Source organism: Maylandia zebra, linkage group LG18 (genome assembly GCF_041146795.1).
Source record: "Maylandia zebra isolate NMK-2024a linkage group LG18, Mzebra_GT3a, whole genome shotgun sequence".
NCBI classification, from domain to species: Eukaryota; Metazoa; Chordata; class Actinopteri; order Cichliformes; family Cichlidae; genus Maylandia; species Maylandia zebra.
In genome coordinates, this window is record NC_135184.1 from 35,981,113 (window position 1) to 36,004,965 (window position 23,853).

A 23,853-nucleotide genomic window follows, 5' to 3' on the forward strand; every position below is an offset into this window, starting at 1 on the left:
GACAACGAGCCAAAGTCATCAAGAACTGTCTTCAGTGTAAAGAAGAACCTGAAGTACTGAAGTGAGGGTGTGGCCCCCACAGAGCCCTGATCCCAACATCACGGAGTGTCTGGGATTACATGAAGGATGTGAGGAAGCTGCATCCACAGAAGAGCTGTGCTGAGTTCTCTGAGATGTTTGGATCAACCTACCAGCCGAGTTCCTTCAAACTGTGCACATGGACCTAGAAGAAGGCAAAGGGCGGTCCCACCAACATGGATGTGATTCTCTGTTGTTCATTCACTGCATTTTGTTGATGGTAACACTTTTATTTTTGAAAGCGTTCTTTGTCACAGCAGCGTTTTCTTTATCACGGGTCCGTGAGCTGCATGCTGACAGCCCTGTGTTAGAGCACATTTAATCTCTGATAAATGATATATTATGTACCTTTGGTTTGTGCCTCAGTGTCAAGGTTTCACTGTTCGCAGGAACGACTCTGTGGTCATCAGACACGATGGTGTTCAAAGTGCTGATGCTGGAAACCAGTGGAGGCATGATGCTGATGACATCCACTATTTATATACAGTAAATGACACACACACACACACACACACACACACACACACACACACACACACACACACACACACACACACACACACACACACACAGAGGCTGTCAGACTGTGGACACTGGGCCAAACCTCAGAGGGGACAAGCCTCCCTCTCTTGGCCTTGTAGGCAAAATATATATAAAATCCACAGTTTGTAATATGCTTGGCTCAAAACTTGTAATATTTTTAGCACTGATGGCATTTTTAGTATTGTATGCCACATGTTCTGACAAGTAAACGATGCAGATTTGTGAAAATATAAAGGGCTCCAAATATTGAAAGTGTTCTTTAGACTCATTAAAGTCTGAGGTTTTCTGTGTCAGGCTCAAATCCATCTAACACAGTGGTTCTTAAGCTTGTTGGAGGAGCGAGCCCCACCAGCTTCATATGCGCATTCACCCCTCTTTAGTGAAAATTAAAATGTGATTTTTTTACTGGTGCACAAAATGAGCCGTGCACGTCATGGCGGAGGCTCTGCCGAACCCGAGACCGACTCACCGAACCCCTAGGGTTCGATCGAACCCAGGTTAAGAACCACTGATCTAACAGTTGATAAAACGATGAACTCACATCAGGGGAAATGGATGTTTGAACACTAATAAAATGAAGCCCATCCAGGCCACAGAGTGATGCTGCAGTCAGATTATCCTAATGTGAGGTTTAAATATATGATAAAGGGCTTTTACTCTGTTCTCTCAGTGAACACGAGCTCTGTAGGCACATATCAGCTGAGTCCAGACCTGATTTGACTTTAGCACCAATAACTTGAAGTTCCTGTTTTCTGTGTGAGTTATGAGTGTCGCATCGTTGTGGGGGGATGTTGGTCGAGTCTTCTTTGGCTTCAGTTCATTGATATTTGTGAACGTTTTCTTCCACGTGGCTCTGAAAGATCCTGCCACAGCATTTCAGTTAGACTGAGGCTTAAATCCCATCAACAGTTGGTCATGTGTGGTGACAGTCAGACAGGAGCTACCATGAAAGCAGTTGTCTGTTACTTTCTGTTGTTCTATCTCTCTCTCCAAGTTATCCCTCTGCTCCAACAAACTTTGAATATTCTGTTGACAGAGTTTTAGCTTTTCTCTGGAGAACAAAAAACACAGGATAAAGAAGACACAGTGCTAAAGGAAGATGACAGACATTTTCCATGGAACTGCATCACAGTTCATCAGGTGCTCAATGGCTCATGGTCCAGACAAATAAAAAGACGGAAGGAAAGTGGGGAGAAAGGACATTATAAGAAATGTTCTGTCCTCGGCTGAAATCATTTTCTACAAATTGCCGAATCAGTTGGAACAGATATGATTGGCCTTGTGTGAAAAGGGCAGGAGCAGAAAAAAATGGAATAAAACGGGAACATTTTTGAAAAGACTGGGCAAAAGCCTGTGTATTTTTTTTAAATTCTCATAAAAAAGCTTTTCTACTGGTACTGGTTTGTGTGGAGTCTAGAAAGGTTCACAAAATGTAGGTAAGGAGCTTCTGTAGCTCTAGAGGTCTGTCAGTGCCAGGTTCAGACCTGGCTTTCAGCACGTCATGCTCCTTCTGTCGGTGAAAGCAGTCCAGCTGGTCGAGGTTTCGTCTCAGCTTGAACATCCGTGCTGTCTCGGCAGAACTCCTCTTCTTACAACCGCAAGGTCACCATCGTCAACACCATCATCCTCTCTTGGGGCAGATGCAGAATTACATTTAGAAAAGGCTCCTTATGTGATGCAAACTCTTAGATACACTCACTATTATTCACAGACTGTCTTTCATGTATAGAAGTATATGATGCAACAGACTTTCAACAGATGCTGAAATAAAAAACAGAAATTGAACTTTATTGCTTTGCATAACAAGATCTGACCGAAGCAAGCACCGTGGTTTTGAATACAAGACACACTGCCATTTGGATTTAACTGCCCAAAAATAAAAACTAGCAAACACCCACTCAGACAATTCTTCTAACCAGTCCAAATCAGCAGGCACATCTGACTCTTCGGCTTTAAAGGTTTCATCACTTGGATCATCTGAAATAAATCAGCATAATAAAAAAAAAAAGAAAGCAGTTCTTTGTTTTGTCGATATAAAAATATGAGATTTGTGTGCTCGTACCACAGACCTTTGATCAGCATTCAGTCAGCATGCATATCAGCGTCGGCAGAGTTCAGGGAACATTGTGTTCTCTCCAACACTACAAACCCAAATGTTAGCAGCCAATCAATAGTGAAAATCAGGAGGTGATCTACAGCAAGCTCTTTATCACATCTTTGATCAAAAGCTTGTTGTTGGGATGAATCCCAGGCCCTGACCTCCCTATCTGTCCTTATCTGTTGGCTAAAGTTAAAGTAATATTTCCAGCTTAACTACATGAAGTCCAACGACTAACTTTGTTTTGAGGTGGTCTTGCAATAATGTGTAGTTATTACACCACCCACAGTAAATACAGAACTTGATGAAACATACCTGTGCACACCCAAAGAGCTAATCATTGAACGCGTCACAGAGCGAGCGACATGCTGGCAGGATTTCATCTGAAGCTGCTCAGCAGCTGGAGTAAATCTTCATTGGTGAATTTCAGATGCATTTTTGTGTGTTTCACGTGTGCTGCTGTCACGTCCCATTCCACAGCAGCGTGGGAAACAGCTGTTTTTTATGTGCAAACATACGTGGAAATACAGCACACAAGGCAAATCAGTGTTTGCACAATGATGACAAGCCTGAAAGTCAATATTTGGTATTTTTCTTCAACATGTGAACTCTGAACTCTATTAGGCAAGTTTTCTCTAAGCAGCTTTCTGGAATAGTAACAAGGAAACATTCAGGCAGAACACCTGGACAGCTGCTGCTAACCTGCTTTTTAAGAGCATTCAAGAAGGTCGAGGGTTCCTGTGTGTCCTTCTGTGTGCTGGTGTGTCTCTGGTCATGGCCACATGCTGCTGTGCTCCCACTGAACTCTTCTCCACATATTTAACTTTCCAATGTGGTACAAAGGCTATCGTGCTCCTCTGTGTGCGAGTCGCCTCACCTACAGCTCCACTCAGACTCGCAGGCTGCTAATAATACAATAGTGTTATCAAAAACACATAATAAACTTTAAGGAACTTTGTTTTTGAGGGTAGATGCATTCTTTTAAAAAGAGCCTAAGATCCATTGCAGTTTTATTTTGAAAGTCAGTATATTTCTGCTTGTAGCATCCAGGAAACATTTTTATGGCTTTCATACTTTTATGCATACTACTAACTTTCTGCAACAACTTGGGGCTTTTATTTTGAAAACCACACGTATCTCATTTTAGCCTCTAAAAGAAAACTTTGGAAATTCAACAAGAGGCTGCAAGAACGTTTTTATCTGGCTCAGCCCACTGTGGAGAAATCCCATAACTTCAGATGAATGCATGGACTGTAGTTACGACATACTCAGAGCAAGTTCATCGTTTTAATTAATGCAGTGTGATGTGCTTTTATTACGTTTAGAGTCTAAAAACTACAGGATCCTGTGACGACACCGAGCTCTGTGTTTTCAGTCGGTGCAATGTGTTCGTTTCTTTTAGCTTTTATTCCAGTCTTGTGGACTCTAAACATGGTCAGCTCATCTGTACACAAAGCATATAGTGAAGCTAACAGCACGACTGTCGTTGGCACTGGTTGTTTCAATCCATCCAAGTCTGATTTCACGGACAGTGTGTGTAAATCGGATTCCTCTGGGAGGAAATCCGTAGAACCAACTGGTTTAGTGAGTACTGTACGGAAGCGTAGAGCTGCCACCCAGGCAAAAGAAAAATACAAGTGTATCACGTTATAACGTGAAAGGTTTATTGTTCTAACAAGATACTTTTCCTGTTTGTACAATATACTATCATGTTTGTACAATATACTTTTCACGTTTGAACAACATAATATCACGTTATTACAATATAAATATTATATTGTACAAACAGGAAAAGTATCTTGTTAGAACAATAAACCTTTCACCTTATAACGTGATACACTTGTATTTTTCTTTTGCCTGGGTGGCAGCTCTACGCTTCCGTAGTACTGTGTGAGCCCGTATGCACATCTTTAGAAGAAGACAGTGTGCTCATGCTTGCTCCGGTAGAGCTGTGAGTACATGCAGATTAAACATGTAAAATAAATGTTTATTGTCAATCAGATCCGTCCACTGGGGGGCAGTGTCTCCTTATACCTACCTGACCGCTGTATTATTGTAGGGTCTACCTTATAATAAAAACCACCTCGAGGTGACTGTTGTTGTGATTTGCTGCTGCATAAATGAAGTAAACTGATCTCACGTACTGGGTACATATACTGGACATACTGGGGTTGGACTAATTAGAGGCAGGTGTAATTGATTGCACTGATACACTAGCACACACAACAAACACTGCTGTGTTATTTTGTCTCTCTGTGCAGGCCGGGGCCTATTATATGCCACAGCCTAAAGGCAGCGGAGTTGCAGAGGCTGGAGTGATCACTGGCGATCTGCTTACAGGGTGGTGGGTCTGCGAGGACAACTGTTGAAGTCAACATGTGGTGTCGTAGCATAGCTGGCTCTGGCCTTGGGACTGTGTGTTTTTTACTTGATCTGCAAATGCGACACTGGACTGTTTTATCTTTTCTCTTTTGATTATTGTGTCAATAAATTACCTTTTAGAACTTTATTGACTGCCATCTATTTGCCCACAGCTGAGACAGTTGGTCAGACCTACAATCTTTCTGTGTGTGTTACAATGGGTCCAGAAGTCCAGGTCATCCTAGAACAGTGTCTCTGTGCTGTCAGCAGGGGGCGGAAGAGAGCTACACCTAAAAATGAAAAACATTGTTTTAATTTAAAAAATTTTAACCGGATGTCAAACCACAGATGTCCATAAGTGCAGTTATGTGCAATAGTGAGAAATGACACAAGGAAAAGTATTGAGCATACAAAAAGGCATGGAGCGTGCTGGCACCGGCTGGAATCTACCAGCAACTGGAAAACAATCGTGCAACTAACTGAAAATGATTTCATGTCAATAGCATATATAGAAATAGATTTACTTACCTGCTGTACTTCAGATTGTTCCACTGTTGGGTGCAAACAACAGTTATTGTCACTTATCATGTTTGTCTTTCCTGAAACCCAGAGTAACTGGAGAACCTGAAGACGCTGACAAATCTTCATTTTTTGATAATATAGAGATTTTATAAAAGACAGATTTCTCCTGTTTTGGCTTCCTGTTAAATCCAGAATTCAAAATCCTGCTCCTCACATACAAGGTCTTAAATAATCAGGCCCCAGCTTATCTTAATGACCTTGTAGTACCATATCACCCTATTAGAGCACTTCGCTCTCGCTCTGCAGGCCTACTTGTTGTTCCTAGAGTATTTAAAAGTAGAATGGGAGGCAGAGCCTTCAGTTTTCAGGCCCCTCTTCTGTGGAACCAGCTTCCAGTTTGGATTCAGGAGACAGACACTATCTCTACTTTCAAGATTAGGCTTCAAACTTTCCTTTTTGCTAAAGCATATAGTTAGGGCTGGACCAGGTGACCCTGAATCCTCCCTTAGTTATGCTGCAATAGACGTAGGCTGCCGGGGATTCCCATGATGCACTGGGTGTTTCTTCTTCACTCACTGTGTGTTAACAGACCTCTCTGCACTGAATCATATCTGTTATTAACCTCTGTCTCTCTTCCACAGCATGTCTTTATCCTGTCTTCCTTCTCTCACCCCAACCAATCACAGCAGATGGCCCCGCCCCTCCCTGAGCCTGGGTCTGCTGGAGGTTTCTTCCTGTTAAAAGGGAGTTTTTCCTTCCCACTGTCGCCAAAGTGCTGCTTATAGGGGGTCATATGATTGTTGGGTTTTTCTCTGTATGTATTATTGTAGGGTCTACCTGACAGTATAAAGCGCCTTGAGGCGACTGCTGTTGTGATTTGGTGCTGTATAAATAACATTGAATTGAACTTAAACAAATTTGGTATCATTGGATGCAATCCCAAAAATCTCTTATTAAAACATGATGTGAATTTGGTGTGAAAATGTAACCACTGCTGGGTTTTTGTTTTTTGAGAAAGAAGCTGATTGGCAAAAAGTCTGTTCTGGGCTTTTAAGGATTTTGTGTGCAAATTCCAACGCAGCCTCCCTGAGAAGGCTCTGTACAGGATACAGGAGAGCCAGACCTCACAGGAGGAACAAAGCGGCCTTCGTTGTGGTCCTAGAAGCTCACCGTATCCTCTTATAGATATTTGAGTGTGGGATTTTGCCTAACCAGCATACATGGACTTCACCACGGCTGCTCCTCAACATTTTAATGGACAGGATAAATTCGGGGCCACATTTTGTGGATGCTGTGCTTCACCTTGCTTCTTCAGGTGGTGACCTGAGGGACTGTCTCACAGCTGACTGTGAAGCAGCGGGAATGAGAAAAACCACCTCCAAGTTTGAAAGGAGCACATACAAGGTCTGGGTTCTTCTGTCTGCGCTGACCAGAAAAATCTCATAAAACTGCTGAGTGTGAAGTTGGGCACTGTGACAGGCTGGACGTGCACGTTATATGTCTATACATCACACACCTGTGAATATTTAAAAGCCATTTTCAGCAGCTAATTAATGAATTTCTCATCGTTTTTATCCACTTTATTGTTGCAACAACTGACACGTGCCCAGGAGAAGCAACCTCTTACTGGGGATTTATGCTTTTTTGTACGTTCCCTCCAGTGAATTTTGATGGTTTCACCACTGACACCCAGGAATCTACCGAATCCTTAAACTGACGTTATTATTCTTTATGCTGAGGTTATGATTGTTATTCTCTCACTGATTAAATCCAAAACTGGGTGGAACAAATGCACAGCATGAATCAACAGTACAGGCCAGTCACAACAGCTGTGGGCTGCATCAATCCGATGTGTGCTTAAAATTCTCAGGTGTACATCAGGTCACGACGTAGGTCACAGGGTAGGCTATGACATAGATTTCCTGTCCAAGCGTACGTTGGGCATGACTGGCTTCTTCAGGAATCACTGATATCACAGATGTCCAAATCTGACTTGTCAGCCTACAGCAGATATGACAGGGGGGTCCACTGTCCTGCAGGTTTAGATCTCACCCTGGGTCAGCACACCTGAATCACATGATTAGTTCATTCCCAGGCCTCTGGAGAACTACAAGACATGATGAGGAGGTCATTTATCCATTTAAATCAGCTGTGTTGGATCAAGGACACGTCTAAAACCTGCAGGACATGCCCTCGAGGCCTGGCGTTCGACGCCCCTGAGTTATGACAGCATATTTATGTTGCACCACAGTGTGGCTGTGGCAATGCTGCTCAATCCAAAGAATTTCTGTTGACAAATAACTGTGCAGCATGTGTCCAGCCATGTTAGTGACAACACACATGTTACAAGGAAATATTTGAGATGGTTTGCTGAGGGATGCATCTGCATCTCCTGTGACATCCTGTATAAACAGCGATGCACCTGGGATACTCAGCGGCGGACTTTTCTTCTTCGTTATTGGCAGTTGGCAAACGACGAATTGGTACACTACCGCCACGCACTGGTAGGAGGTACATATGTAAATGTGTGCATTTAAACGACAGAAACAGAAATGAGTTAATGAGTCCAGAGAGTTATCGCTTGTGCTGCCTCCGGAGTCAGACTGGACAATTAAATTATTAGCAAATTATCTGGCTGACTGAAACCATTGCATTAGTAAATGTAGTATTATGCTATTTACTATTCGTATTACTGTTTACTAATTGTTTCTTCGTGTAATAGAACACTGTACTATGGAATATCATGTAAAACGTAATATGTTAGCACTGTGATCAAATATCCAGCAGAAACTATTTGAATGTGCTCGCTGCTGCTTTTCTTTGTTTTGCTTGTAAACACTGATTTTAAAGGCCGCAGATCTTTACGCTGTTGTTAAGAGAAATGTTTTATGCTCATATTTTGACATTTAGATGTTTAGATGGTGAGTGGAATAAACATGGCAGTGAGGGGGATCTACCATATTGCCACGTTCCAAAGCAGCGAGGGGGAGGGGCAAAGATAAGATTATCCACACGGCTGAATAAGCCTAAGGCTTCTCGATACCCATTGGTCATAACATTTCCAAACCCCGCCCATCTTTGTGTAACAAGGCATTCATTGGCAGAGAGAGCCGTCAGTGGTAAAGCGGGCGGGGTTTCTTTGGTTGCGAGTTTTATCAGATAGGAGCAGAAATTTTGATTTCTCTTCTCCGCTTTCAACAAGCACCGGTCGTTCCCGTCTTCCCGTCGTTTCCGGTCCTGCAACCAAGGACTCAGCTATGGTTTCAAAGAAGGGCAGCAAAGGGAACCCAAAACCAAAAGGTGGGTTTGATTCTGTCACGATAGCGTCGGCTGGGATGATGTAGCCGCCAGCTTTCACTGGCAGGCCTTTGGAAGTTGATTGGCTGTCGCTCTGTTATTTCATCCTAGCTAGCTGCTCCGCGCGGGGATGGTTTAGCCGTGGTTCAGGAGTCGGTGTTGAGAGACTGCTGGCTGAGCGACACCTGAGTGCTTTTGTTGGTTAGCGCTGCCTCCAGCGCGGATAGTTGTAATTATCGCAACAGCGCAGGTCTGCCTGACACGGCCGCTCCACCCAGCCTTCAGGTCGGTTCACCATGGCGACTCTAGCTCCCGGGATTACCGGGCAACATTGCCTCGCACGCGACAGATAACGTTAGCCGTCTCTCGTGAGGCTTCGTTGCGTTGGTGATGTTGGCAGGCCTGTTGGGCCAGTCAGTGTGGACTGCGGGACCCCGCCCCCAGTTTATCCCCGTCACTTTCTGCTCACGTGTCAGTATCCGCGGTGGGCTCCTACGTGGCTCCCGGGGCTCTCCTCCATCCAAAGGCTCTCCTCCATGGTTGTAGTTTCAGGCCCGTCGCTGAGCCTGCGCAGTCTTCTGTTTAATCTCAGTCCCGTTTTTGTTTATTTTTGGAAATAACATGTGAGGTGCAAAAAAATGAAATATTCGTTGTCACATCTTAACGTACTTTATGATTGAGTAAGGTGATGAGTCAAAGGCCGATGAGGGCCCCATGTGCTGAGGCTCACATGCAGAGTACACTCTGTCCTCACTGTGCTCGTTTACAGTTCTCCCTTTGCACATCTCAGGGTTAAGGTTAGCACAGGAAACTATACGAGCAGGTCATGACAGTGTTCTGCAAACGATGGATAAAGACTCCACTGTGGTGACAGCGGGAGATGAGCATCTGGTTAGTGTGCTGAAGACCTGAAACACTAAGACAGCTTATACTGAGCTGTCTTTGTTTAGCTGGCACAGATCAGGAAAGAACAAGACCAACATAACATATGGAAAATAAAAATGTTTAGTTCATTGTTAGTTAACCACTCCACTCTTGCTGTTTTGCCCCACTTTTCTCCAGCTCTCTGACTGTGAATGAATCTCAAAGAGGACAGGGCATGCTCACTACTGGAGCAGTGCAAAATCCCATATTTCCCGCCCTCGTTTCAATATGATCTGTAACAGCTCCGTAGAGGTAACATGTCTCTTTACATCAAGCTCAGTGCCTGTTAAAACACTCCGTGTCTAACCTGCTTCGTCCCACGCTCTCCATCCTTCCTTATGTTGCATAATTCACTTAATTAAAGCATGTAATACTACGTTTGCCTCTATTTTACAGCACGTAGATGTAGCAGACGTGTTGAAGAGTTTTGCATGCTGTAGTAAATCCAAAGGCAGTGTGACGTTTAGAAAAACCTGTGGCCCAGAATAGAACCGGTGCTTTTGGTCTCCAAAAACATTTTCATAGTTTGACTAATTGTTGCAGATAATACCTCCGTTTTTCTGTCTTTTTCACAGAGTGTGCAACTAGAGTTGGTTCTTTGTCAACATAGGGAAACTTAGCTGTACTTTGATAAGTCCAAGCATAGCTCCAAGTTGATTAGGTGAACACATGAATGTGTGTGAGGTCCAGGTATTGACCTGCAGGGGAATCCCAAGAACTGCAAAAGCAGCCATTTTTGTTTGGTGGTTAATGCTTTTCCTGACCCTTCCCTCGACATCCCTGTAGCCCAGGGGTGGGCTCAGAGGGCTGCACGAGAAACTGGACTGTCGTGGAACGCTGCTCGAATAAACCGATCTCTTTATAAACTGCTATTAATAAGAGTAGATAGAGCTAGGCAAGGCATGTGTGGCATAAGCACTGGAAAAATGCTAACGTTTTATTACTATTTATTTAACAATCGTAAACGAACTATTCATTTTTTTGCAAAATTCAAAGATTTAGAATGTTCTATAAAGTGCTGTTGCTATGTGACTTGTAGTTTAATGACTCCATCTGCAGCTTTTCCAGGGTTTTCTTGTTGGGTGAGAGAAATATCGTCTCTTTGCAGCTTTGAAAGATGCATTAAGGTCATGTTCAGTGTTTGAAGCAGAAATGCATCTGAGAACTTGTTCATAAAAAGACAAAGCAAACAAACCACAGTGTTAGCACTTGGCCCAGGCTGTCAGCATGTTGTGGAAAAGTGAAAACTCCGTCCGTCAGTGCTTTTGTCTTGGTAAACTATTTTCTTTATAACATTAGTAACATGGTTTTAGCTCCGACTTACACACTGGCTCCTGGTGTATAACACAAATAACTGCAATCCCAAATGTAGTTCTGGCTTTTCATTTAAGTCAGTTTAACAGATTTGTGCTGCCATTGGTTTTAAACTCTGCCTGTTTGTCCCATTTCAGCCTAACCAAGTATACAGTTACCTCTATCACCAGACCTCTAATGTTGTAGTCAGTTTTACTGAGGGCATTGCTACCAGGTCTCTGCAATCTTATGTTATCCCACGTACAAACAGTGGACTGTGTCATGGACGTCACCACTCCAGAGACAAAGAGACAAAGAGACAAAGTCAAAACTGTATCAAACTTGACAAATTTAAATGCTCAGTTCACCACTGGAAGCCCCCAGTAGGCTCAGCCTTTTACAGCATAGTTAGAGAGCCAGCCCTAACTATATGCTTTAGCAAAAAGGAAAGTTTGAAGCCTAATCTTGAAAGTAGAGATAGTGTCTGTCTCCTGAATCCAAACTGGAAGCTGGTTCCACAGAAGAGGGGCCTGAAAACTGAAGGCTCTGCCTCCCATTCTACTTTTAAATACTCTAGGAACAACAAGTAGGCCTGCAGAGCGAGAGCGAAGTGCTCTAATAGGCTGATATGGTACTACAAGGTCATTAAGATAAGATGGGGCCTGATTATTTAAGACCTTGTATGTGAGGAGCAGGATTTTGAATCCTGGATTTAACAGGAAGCCAATGAAGGAGAAATCTGCTCTCTCTTTCTAGTCCCTGTCAGGACTCTTGCTGCAGCATTTTGGATTAGCTGAAGGCTTTTCAGGGAGTTTGTAAAAGAACCTGATGGTAACGAATCACAATAGTTGAGAATAATACATGCATGAAGTATTTTTTTTCAGCATCACTGATACAGGATGCAAAATGGCACAAATGATCCTGTCCATGATCTTTAGACCCTCAGTGCATTAAAAACAGCCGCGACTCTGTAGGCTTCTAACTGCTGTAAGTAAATACAGTCACATTCAGAGTGATTCACTTCACTAGATTGTGAAGAGTCATGATAGCCTGAGAACTATGAGCAGGTGAAAGAGGCGTGTCGTATCATGCACTTTCAGTGCTCTGAAGTAGAGCAGAAAAGTGATGTATCAGAACCGGTCTGTTTACTGTTGATTTGAATGCAAGAACTCAGTCCTACACATTTGTGTTTTATTTGTTCCATATGTGTAGAAAGGATGTGTCCTGGTTAAAATCACTCCGATTCCTCAGCTTTCTCCATATTTATGACTGCTTGGTTATAAGAAAGAGATTTGGGCTGGTTGTCTCCTCTCCTGGAGCACACAAAGCGCTTATCAACCATTCACAGCCTTTCATACTCCAGTAGATGCATCAGAGAGAAACTGGGGTTCGTGTCCTGCCCAGTTGTGTTTGGCATGTAGACTGGAGCAGAACCACCCGTCTGTCAGCCATGTCTTCCTCCAAATTTACTCAGGCAGGTCCTTTTCACTGCTAACCAATGGCTGCAAGACGTGTGCACTTTGTTACCTCATGTGATCAAACAGTGACAGCTGCTCACTTAATATTGACTCTAGATTAAAGAGGGGACAGTGAAGCGTGCTTGTCGGGACTTTGGAGCATGTGATCATACCTGGATGCTAGATCTCGTCCTCTTTGTCATTGGTGTGTTTCTGCTGAAATGTGCACTTTCCCATTTCTCATTATGTTTCTCATTATGTTTCCTTGTCACATGCCTTCTTGACTTTTCCACATTACCGTCCCTCAGGGCTGCTGCTTCCCCTCTCCAAAGGGCTGGGATCTCAGATGGAAGGGTAATGGCTGCGTCTGCTCCTCGGGGGCTGATGTGTGATGTTTTGTGTCCTTTGCGTTTGCTGAGCGTGTTGTTGTTCTAAATCCAACCCTGAGCACGGCGGTGGCTCCATGTAACCTTGCATGAGAGCACAGCGTTTGTGCATCTGTGTCAGGTATCGTGTTTTGGTTTGGAGCCGTCATAATATGCTGTGTGATTAATTTTGCAGAGCCAAATGCATGATGCAGAAATTTAACTCAACATGAGCATTTTATGCTGATGTCCAGAGAATAAGTTCAAAACCACGAATACAGTGGCGGTGCCAGAGACTCCTAATATGCAAAGACACATGGTGCATAATGCAGAGGTTACACAGCTGTGGCACAGTGAGGAACAAAGGCGCAGAGGTGCTACCAAAATAAAACAGGAAGGGAGACATAACGGACATTGGAATGGCATTTTACACATGGAGCGAGAGGAGGATAAGACAGGGAAACATGGAAGACGAAGGACAAACACAGAAATGGAACGTGACAGGAAACTAAAAGCAACCCTCAAAGCCTAAATAAGACCAACAAGAGCTGAAGACTCGATATAGACGAATATAATGGAAGTTAATAAAGAAACCAGAAAGAGCCAAAGAAAAACAAACAGTCAGTTCGTCTTTCTTTAACTTTAAATGATAAACTCAAATGTCTTTTTCATTAATGTTTCATATCCATTGGCTTTCAGTCTGATGTTTTGTCTTCCAGTCCAGTTGAAATGTGGTTAGAGAGGTTGTAAAGACACCTGTGGATAGGGCTGCACGATTAATCGTTAGAAAATCCCGATCTCGATTCATACTTGTGTGCGATCTCATTTCCAAATGACAACGATTTTAAAAAAAAGACGACGATTGTACCGCGTTTTGATCCGGGACGTAATCTGCATGAAAACAAGCGCTCACTCTTCCTGCTCAACAAATGACAAGGGCGGAGCCTTATACCACGTGATACAGAAGCTGTGCCGTGTGATGCTAAAATTAGCAGGAAAAACAACGGAGAGCACGTCAGGGATGACGAGAAAGTGACAGGAGAAAATCCGTCCCGGTCAACCACCCAAACACCAATAACGGGAACCTTATACAGCGCTTCCTATACCCGTCGACCTCCCGCAGGCACAAAGAAACTACGGAGGCTATCACTTATCACCTGACCAAAGATATGGCTCCATCAACACTGTGCAAAACGAGGGATTTAGGAAAACGATCAACACCCTAGACAAACACTACACAGTGCCGTCCCGCAACTATTTTTCTATTGTTGCACTACCTGCTCTGTACACGCAGCGTCGAGCAACGGTGGAGACGGAATTGTTTTTATGTTCAGTCTCAACTGTTACGAAGTTGATGTGCAGTTAATAAGTGCAATAAATATTTATACTGGAAAAGAGAATCGTGAGAGAATCGTGATCTCAATTCTAAGCCAAAAAATCGTGATTCTCATTTTATGCAAAATCGTGCAGCCCTACCTGTGGACACCTGGAACTGCACAGTTGCTCAGAGTTGACTAGTTTGTTTGTCCCTGTGATCTAATCAAAGTAGCTCGACGCTAGCTTCAACAGACAGCAGTCTGATCTAATGCTAGTGACTTTCTGGGGATCTGTCACAACAAAGCCCGGCGTGGGGTTGGTTCCTGCACATAGGTCGCTGCCACCATCAGTGGAATGTGCTGCGTACTGCAGCAGATCCTGGCGCCACAAACTGAACCAGCCTGCTGCACTGAGGAAGTGCATGCAGCTGCAGTCGTATGACGTGGCTTTTAAAATGTGTGTGTTTGAAAACATGGTGCCCCAATGAGGAAAAAGTGTTCCTGTAAAAGCTGGCTGAAGATCAGAGCTCTGCAGAGACCGTGCAGAGCTCCAGTGTCCTCTGTAGTACACAAAGCTGTGCACATGTGGACGTGCATGAGCTTGGACACACTCTAAAAGCTTGAGGGAATCGAGGTAAGTTTGAAGGCGTGCACAGCAGCCCTTATATAAGAGGAGCTGCTCGGGCTGAACAGTGTGTTCAGAATGTGACAGAGACTCTGCAGAGCTCTGGAGGACAGCACTGTGCATGTGCGTGTTTGTGCCGTGCTCATATGAACATGGAGTTTACACAACAACAAAGTGGTGTGTTACTGCATGCTTTCAGACGTTTTCTTTTCATGTGGAGCTGTTGGATGCATCCCAGCAAATGGATATGCCTCAGATTTCCTGTTAGTCCTTTTTGGGGTAAAATTGTGTTACTGGATACTTAAAAGCAACAAGTAATCCTCTGAGATTGTCCAGTTTGTGCTTTGTTTTCTGTCACAGCATGAGGGCACGAGGAGAACCGCTTCAGCGTATCTATCAGTGTATACCTCATCCTCTGTAACACGTGTAGCAGCGGGCTGCTCATGAATATTCTAAGTGTGGTCATATAATCAGATTTTGAAAGCGGGCTCTCTGGATCATTCAGCTGCTGTTATTTGTAAAGATGCCCAAATTATTCTAGTCACCATCCATCTCACTGAATTCAGGTGTTTCAATCACTTCCATGGCCACAGGTGTATAAAACCAGGCAGGCTGCATTTGTAATGAGTCGCTCTCAGTGAATCCCAGCGTGGTGCTGTGATAGGACACTAACAAGTCCACTCATGAAATTCCAGAGTCAACTGTTGGTGTTATCACAACAAAGTGGAAGCGGTTGGGGACGGCGGCAGCTCAGCCACAAAGCAGTAGGCCACGTCACAGAGCCCTATGCTGAGGGCCCAGTGGTCACCACAGGGCCCAAGGTCTACCAGAGCACTGAACACAGAGTGGGCCAAGCACCTGCATCCAAGCCGTATATCAGCCAGCACAGGTCCTCTGGGTTCTAGATCAGTGGACGCTGTTCTCTGGATTGAGAACACATTGAGTCTGGGATTGGGAGTTCATACTTGGTTCCAGTGAAGGACCTCTCAATGCTTCAGCTTATAGAGACCATTCCAAGGTCCAGACACTGTGGGAGCTGGTTCTTAGTGTACTTGGTATCTGACCTGACAGATGTGCTTCTGTTAGAGTGGCTAAGAGCTCCATAAACACACTTCAAGCCTTTTCAGAGAAACTGAAGCTGCTGTAGCTCCAAAGGCTGGGCCTGTGGACTCAGACTGGTGGTACGTGCATATGAATGTTTGATGTTGAGGATCAGATAATAACTGCTCTGCAGAGGTCGTCCAGTGCCAGTTCTTTGTTTATTTACATGTTCTAATGTTAATTTTGTAACATGTAGTTATGTAATTGTTTTGTCTCATATTATTCATTTGCCGTCTTGTGGGCATAATGGACTGAACATGTTTTGGCAGCATCACAGAGTAACATCACAAGTGAGCAAACAGAGGTGTGTCTCTGCCACACTGTTTGCATATCCAGTGTCAGTTGGGTCAGTAAGACTAAGGATGGTCGTCAGCCCTCATTCCCTTCATCTGTTGGAAGTCTTAATAATTCCAACGAGGAGAACATGCCTGTGGAAACCGGAAATACTCGCTGTGTTCACAATGTTGCCACATAGCTGCTTGTAGCAATGCTATTGTGCAATTGTACCAGTACAGAATATAGCATTAGAACCTGCTTCTTACAGAAAACAAAACACAGTGACAATAAACGGCTGTTCTGTTCTATTCTGTTCTGTTCTGCTTTGTTCTGTCCTGTTCTATTCTGTTCTGCTTTGTTTTGTTCTGTTCTGTTCTATTCTGTTCTATTCTATTCTGTCCTGTCCTATTGTGTTCTGTTCTGTTCTATTCTATTCTGTTCTGTTCTGCTTTGTTCTGTCCTGTTCTATTCTGTTCATTCTGTTCTGTTCTGTTCTATTCTGTTCTGTTCTGCTTTGTCCTGTCCTGTCCTGTCCTGTTCTATTCTATTCTGCTTTGTTCTGTCCTGTTCTGTTCTGTTCTGCTTTGTCCTGTCCTGTCCTGTCCTGTTCTATTCTATTCTGCTTTGTTCTGTCCTGTTCTGTTCTATTCTGTTCTGTTCTGCTTTGTCCTGTCCTGTCCTGTTCTATTCTATTCTGCTTTGTTCTGTCCTGTTCTATTCTGTTCTATTCTGTTTTGTTTTGTTCTATTCGGTTCTGTTCTGTTATATTCTATTCTGTTCATTCTGTTCTATTCTGTTTTGTTTTGTTCTATTCTGTTCTGTTCATTCTGCTTTGTTCTGTCCTGTTCTGTTCTATTCTGTTTTGTTTTGTTCTATTCTGTTCTGTTCATTCTGCTTTGTTCTGTCCTGTTCTGTTCTATTCTGTTTTGTTCTGTTCTGTTCTGTTATATTCTAGTCTACTTTATTCTGTTCTATTCTGTTCTGTTCTGTTTTGTTTTGTTTTGTTCTGTTCTATTCTGTTCTGTTATATTCTAGTCTACTCTATTCTGTTATATTCTATTCAATTCTGTTCTGTTCTACTTTGGTCTGTCCTGTTCTGTTCTATTCTGTTTTGTTTTGTTCTGTTATATTCTGTTATATTCTATTCTATTCTGTTATATTCTATTCAATTCCTTCCTGTTCTATTCTGTTTTTTTTCTGTTATATTCTGTTCTATTCTATTCTGTTATATTCTATTCAATTCTGTCCTGTTCTATTCCATTCTGTTCTATTCTGTTTTGTTCTATTGTATTCTATTCTGTTATATTCTATTCTCTTCTGTTATATTCTATTCTATTCTGTTCTATTTTGTTCTGTTCTATTCTATTAAATTCTATTCTCTTCATTTATATTCTTTTCTATTCTGTTTTGTTTTGTTCTGTTCTGTTCTATTCTATTCTGTTCTATTTTGTTCTGTTCTATTCTATTCTGTTCTATTTTGTTCTGTTCTATTCTATTCTGTTATATTCTATTCTCTTCATTTATATTCTTTTCTGTTTTGTTTTGTTCTGTTCTGTTCTGTTCTATTTTGTTCTGTTCTATTCTATTCTGTTCTATTTTGTTCTGTTCTATTCTATTCTGTTATATTCTATTCTCTTCATTTATATTCTTTTCTGTTTTGTTTTGTTCTGTTCTGTTCTGTTTTGTTCTGTTCTGTTCTATTCTCTTCTGTTATATTCTATTCTATTCTGTTCTATTTTGTTCTGTTCTATTCTATTCTGTTATATTCTATTCTCTTCTGTTATATTATATTCTGTTCTATTTTGTTCTATTCTATTCTGTTATATTCTATTCTCTTCTGTTCTATTCTATTCTGTTCTATTTTGTTCTGTTCTATTCTATTCTGTTATATTCTATTCTCTTCTGTTCTATTCTATTCTGTTCTATTTTGTTCTGTTCTATTCTATTCAGTTATATTCTATTCTCTTCTGTTCTATTCTATTCTGTTCTATTTTGTTCTGTTCTATTCTATTCTGTTATATTCTATTCTCTTCTGTTATATTCTATTCTGTTCTATTTTGTTCTGTTCTATTCTATTCTGTTATATTCTATTCTCTTCATTTATATTCTTTTCTGTTTTGTTTTGTTCTGTTCTATTCTATTCTATTCTGTTCTGTTCTGTTCTATTCTCTTCTGTTCTGTTCTATTCTGTTCTGTTCTATTCTATTCTCTTCTGTTCTGTTCTGTTCTATTCTGTTCTGTTCTGTTCTGTTCTGCTTGCAGTCACTGGGTAAGGACCTCACGGTGTCGTGACAGTTTTCAACACATTTGCCAAATACAACAATCACTGGATTTCTTGGATTTCTTTGTTCATGATTTGCATTCTGCTGAGGCTGCTTAAAGTTTCTCAGCCCTGAACCAGTTTTCATGTGCAGTATATTGCCGAGCTCTTGTTTCTAAGGTTTTGTGTGTAATTGCTGGTACATGCACTAACTTTAAGCTTCAAACAGGCCGGTTATGTAACAGCACGTTAGCAGGACTTCATTTGTGTCAAAGCCTTTGTGAAAGCTCGTTTTTCCTGTGTTGGCTGTGAGAGTGGCACCTGTGGCTCACTCGGTGAAGTTATGTGGGGTTGCTCCTGCCTCGGGTGGAGAAACGATCTGATAAATTGCTGACGTAGCTTAACTGTGCAGCTGGGAAGAGGGCTGTGTTTTCCAAAGACACAATGCAGCATGCCTGCTTGGTGAAAAACAAACAGAAAGCCCAACATTCTTTTATTTTGGTAGACTTCATTGTTAAAGACAAATATTCATTAACTTAACAAACTTGCACTAAAGTTTATAAAGGAGTCTTTATGGGGCTTCCATTTAAACATAAGATCTACTTCATTTACCATGTGGTAGGGACCTGGGCCGTCGTAGTGTAAGGATATCCTCCAACAATCAGGCGATCCCTGTAAGAAGCAACGACAACAGCGGAGAAAGCTCAGGCAGAACCAGGCTCAGGGAGGGGCTGTAATGTGCTGCCACCAGCTGTGGGTGAGGACAAGACAAGTACGGGAGACAGGTCAAAACATGCATTATGGGAGAGAGTGCGAGAGTGAATGAAGCTTTTTAATCAACAGCCTGATGATTGTTGAAACCTTTGACAAATGTAACCCTCCCTGATAGACGCTGCTCACAACACGGTGTTTCTTTACCTTGGCTCTAGCTCAGCAAACTGGGACTGTTGTGGAGGCCACACCAAGTTTGGATCCATTATAGTTTGAATTTGTCAATGTTTAAGTTCTCAGACATAAAAAAGCAAAGTTAGTATTTGGTGGGGCTTTATTTGGACATGTTACAGTAGCACAAACCAACTGAAACCAGTTTATGAGAAAAACAAGCCTCCTGATGATTGACCGTGACTGATGGTGCTGCACGCTGTGTTCATCTGTAGCGTCTGGAACCCCCTCAGTTCATGGCAGAGATGTTTGATCTGAGTCCATGCTGATGGTTGGAGTTTCATCTCATTTTAACCAACAAGCCCGTGATTGGTGAAGTGGTTTGTTCCCAGTTACATGCAGTGGCACAAATGTCTCTTCATGTAGTTACGTGTTTGTTACGTGTGTGACATGTTGCAGCTGTCTGCTCTGACATCCTTCCCGGACCTTGTTTTACTGCTGCTGTAAGAATACTGAAGGTGCAGTCGGCAGGTGCACCCTGCAAAGTAAACATGGAGGATTTTAAAGTTCACAATATCAGGCAGGGAGCGTTTAAATAATGTCCTCCCCTCTCTGTGCGAGGGCCAGCTGGTTTAACAGCACTATTAATAGCTGTGTATGACCTCTAGAAGCCATATCGTCTCAGAGAGAAGAATGGCACGCATGATGACGCTGGATGAGCAACAGAAAGAAAGCCAGTAAACAGAGAGAGAGGGCGGGGCCACATAGAGGGAGCGGCTGAGCTGATATTCGCCGTCGCTGGGCTGCACGCTTCTTTTTGGCCGGTTAACCTCCTGTTGGTCCACCATACGCCATAGATGGGTGATCCAGTGACCCTGGAGTCTGCCGCCTCTCCTGGTGTTACAGCAGTGCCCGCAGTGCTAGCTGCAGAAAACCAAGGTGAGGCTATCGAATACCAAGCAGCATGGCCTGGGTGGACGAGTATTTAATACCTGCTGGAGGAGCGAGTGTTCAGTCAGTGTCCAGGTTTAACATCCAGGTGTGTTACGATGCTGTGATCCAGATGTGTGACTGAGTGAGAGCTTCTTCTAACACGTAGTCACGCCTTTGCTGCTGCTGCCTGCTGTGAGTTAGATTTACACTCCCAGCTGCAATCATGCCCACGTATGGATTCATCCAGAAACACACAAACGTCTGCAGAGGAAAAGATGATGTCACAGCACAGGTTGGATGAGTTGGGGACCTGGCATGTTTCAGGTGTGCAGAGGAAGGAGGTTTGACCTAGCATGTAGCGGACTTTAGCACCTGTTCGTTCTCTCTGCCACCATGTTCTCACAGCGAGCGTGTCTTTGTCACTCCAAGAATAGATCCTTGGCTACACTCTACTGTCCCAGCACCACATACACGGCACTGGCACAGTAATGTCCTCAAATGATTTCAGATTATTTACACCAGGGAAATGTGACTGCTGTGGAAAATGCACCGTCAGAAATCTGAGGGTGCGAGTGATTCACAGCCTCAGGAAGAGAGAAGAACTCTGAATCTGATCGATTTACTGCAGAGCAGCAGAATCAGGCCCTGATCCACTCACACAAGCTTTCTTTGAAGGGTCAGATCTGCTGTTTGTTTCCTCTGAGTGGACACACAGTGGTGGGAGGGGTGAAAGGGCATGGTGTCCAAACACCTGAACTATGTGGTGACCTCCTGGAAATAAGGGTGGAGCTAAAATCTGCTTTTTTTCCCCCCCCTTTCTTTTTTTAAGCAACATTCTGGTTCACGCTCCACAGCAGCCTGCAGTGTGGGGGCCCGGCGGCGCCCAGTGTGGGGGGCCGTGCGGCGCCCAGTGTGGGCATCCTGTGGGGGCGTGTTTCCTGGGATTAAGCATGCTCAGAGTTTCAAAGTGAGGGCAGTTTATGGATGTACGTCCAAAGCTCAGACTGTCCTCAATATTTCTTTGAACGCTTCGTCCTGCAGGTGTGTTCACGCCGTGCAGTTGGGCTTCATAAACACACAGGAGGACTTCAAGCTCCTCGCTGTGTTCACTGCTGTTTCGTCGCTCTCATCATTAGTCACACTTGTAACTCTAAAGTAGCATTAAGGTCAATGTACTTCAACTTCTATTTCAATGTTCTGAGTGTGTAAAGGAAAAGTTTGTGAGGGCCACAGCTGAACCTGACATCACGTGTGTTGTCTTTCCAGATGGTGCTAAAAGCCAGCCGTCTAACAAGAATGGGAAGAAGGCCGACTCCAGTGGCAGCAGCTTCTTCACCTGGTTCATCGTGTTGGCCCTGCTGGGCGTCTGGACGTCTGTAGCTGTGGTCTACTTTGACCTGGTTGACTATCAAGGAGTTCTTGGTGGGTACCCCCCCCCCCCCCCCCCACACACACACACACACACACACACACGCCTAGAGGAACTTCCTGGGAAGGTGTGGCAGTAACCAGTTTGGCTTTTGTTGTCATCTGTCCACAGACTACGCCTAAAGTAAACCTCCACCTGCAATAAGAACCGGTCTAACTGTCGTTACCGGAGCATTAAATTCAGACCAGCAGTTATTACTAGTGAGCCTCAGTCTGCTGCTGTCTCAACACTTTAAACCAAATACTTTGGTGAACAGCCTGCCAGTCACATTAAAGCCAGTCAGATGAAATGAAGCTTGTAATGGTTGCATCTAACACAGCAGCATTTCTGTAAGTTAGCTTAAAGCTAGGTGCAGACTTTGCCTGCTGAGCCACGCGTGTAGAGGACGGCTGAAGCTGCTGCAGCCTGCCTGTCTTTGACCACAGCCGCCTGCATTAATGATAAATGGTCCATTCTTGTGTGTATGAAATGTGATTGTGTTTTATCTCTTAACCCTGTCTTTGTTACATTATGTGTGTTTTATTATTTGTTTGTTTTGCATGCAGATAAGGCTAAGGGCTTACAAATTAACCTGTCTGAAGCATTGCAAGGTAAAAACCCATAATGTATATTCTGCATATGTGAACAAAAATGACTGTTGTCACACACACTGTTTGCAGAGCCCTGAGTCGTGTAGTGTTTGGCAGGAACATCTGCAGCGCTACACACATCCACAAACACTACGTATGCAGTTCAACACGCCCTTATAGTCGACCTAAACTGGCACCTCTGTGTACAGTGACACGCTTCATGTAGCACTCAGCAGCTGTAGAGAAAGGTGGAGTGAAGGCAGCCAAGCTGCCACACAGGCTGGAGGCTCGTCCCTAACCCTTGGTCACTAAGGACACATATGTAAGCAACAAGTTGGCTGTGGTCGGTGGAGGAGTGCACAGCCTTGCAGCGTTGGTTCCTGAGTGTGATTCAGCTGGTGTGACTGGTGTGGTCACACTGGTCTCCAGCTGCAGTGTTCATGTATGATCTTAGAAACGCAGGCATCATGTAGGAGCAGTGGTTGGTAAACTGTCTTTCTCTAAAGGAAGCATTGTTACACCCATGTTTGACTTTAATACATTTGCCTTTAAAGTCATTTCTATATCATGATATACAGTTAGAATAATTACAGTAAGCACATGTTTAATGTACACGTATGAGAATTTGTCTAAGTGTGTCTAACTGTGTTTGTTGCTGCTGTAGGTAAACTGGTGGCGTACGACACAGACGGCGACGGAGATTTCGATGTCGAGGACGCAAAAGTTCTGCTAGGCAAGTTGATCAAACTACGATTCACAGCTGTTGTCTCTGTCACAACTACAACAAAAGGAATATTATCATCACAACATCTGCTTACCAGCTGTGATGGCTTTGTGTTTGTGAAGTAGACTAAATGCTAGTTTGGGTTTCTTTTGCATGGCTCACTCATTAGAAACAAGAACTCAGAGCTCCCTGTTTGGCTTTTATTCCAACATGAACATCTGAATGGCCTCAAACACTGGCTAATGCAGTCTAAAGCTTAGCTCTCTACATGAAAAGGTAGCTGCTCGGCCAATCAGGCAGCTTGTAGAGGCTGAATGGAGGCTCGTCACCGTCGGGTATCTAAGAGGGCGTTACTGTTCTTTATTCGCTCACGCAACAGGTTCCTTTAAGGAGCTTTTGTGGTGCTCAGCCTGGACACAGGCAGCATGTGTCTGTTTCAGGAGTCATCTGTAGACACTTCAGGGTTATCTGAGTCCCTTTGTTGGGTCTCTGAGCAGCTTGGCAGATTTTGCAGCTGGTGCATAATATTCGAAGGGAATTTGGGATTTCAGCACTTTCATCATGTCAGCAGACGAACTAGATGAGTCTTAGTGCTGCTTTGGCCTCTGGAGCAGGAAAACGGTGTAAGGCAACTAAGCTGTTTCATCTTATGTGCCCGCTCCAGTCTTTTGGAAATCATAATGTATTCTGTCGTCGCTACATTGGGATAACCCATATTTAAGTTTCAGAGCATCTCCCCTGTTGCCCCCTTCACCATCCACATTTCCACTATTCTGAGACACGTTCTAATTTGTTCACTG

At 43.4% G+C, this 23,853-nt stretch overlaps 1 protein-coding gene and 1 long non-coding RNA gene across 5 annotated transcripts in view; one reads left to right on the forward strand and one right to left on the reverse strand.

The window, feature by feature from the left end:
* Positions 1-1,972: 1,972 nt before the first annotated feature.
* LOC143413466 (uncharacterized) lies at positions 1,973-3,109 on the reverse strand. The gene is made up of 4 exons (XR_013094070.1): positions 3,035-3,109; positions 2,691-2,762; positions 2,520-2,598; positions 1,973-2,251 (listed from the first exon to the last, which is right to left on the reverse strand). It is a non-coding gene; the product is annotated as an uncharacterized LOC143413466 (long non-coding RNA).
* A 5,605-nt stretch (positions 3,110-8,714) lies between these two features.
* The window catches only part of asph (aspartate beta-hydroxylase), a 33,784-nt gene continuing 18,645 nt past the window's right edge, over positions 8,715-23,853 (forward strand). For 2 of the 4 annotated variants that reach the window (XM_076876803.1, XM_076876804.1), the window contains exons 1-4: positions 20,187-20,337; positions 21,598-21,753; positions 22,306-22,350; positions 22,994-23,058. In XM_076876803.1, the coding sequence (XP_076732918.1) occupies positions 20,256-20,337; positions 21,598-21,753; positions 22,306-22,350; positions 22,994-23,058 (348 nt within the window). In that variant the 5' untranslated portion in view covers positions 20,187-20,255. Of the gene's footprint in view, positions 8,903-20,185; positions 20,338-21,597; positions 21,754-22,305; positions 22,351-22,993; positions 23,059-23,853 lie in introns of those variants that run through there. The other 2 variants (XM_076876805.1, XM_076876806.1) reach the window with 2 other exon arrangements.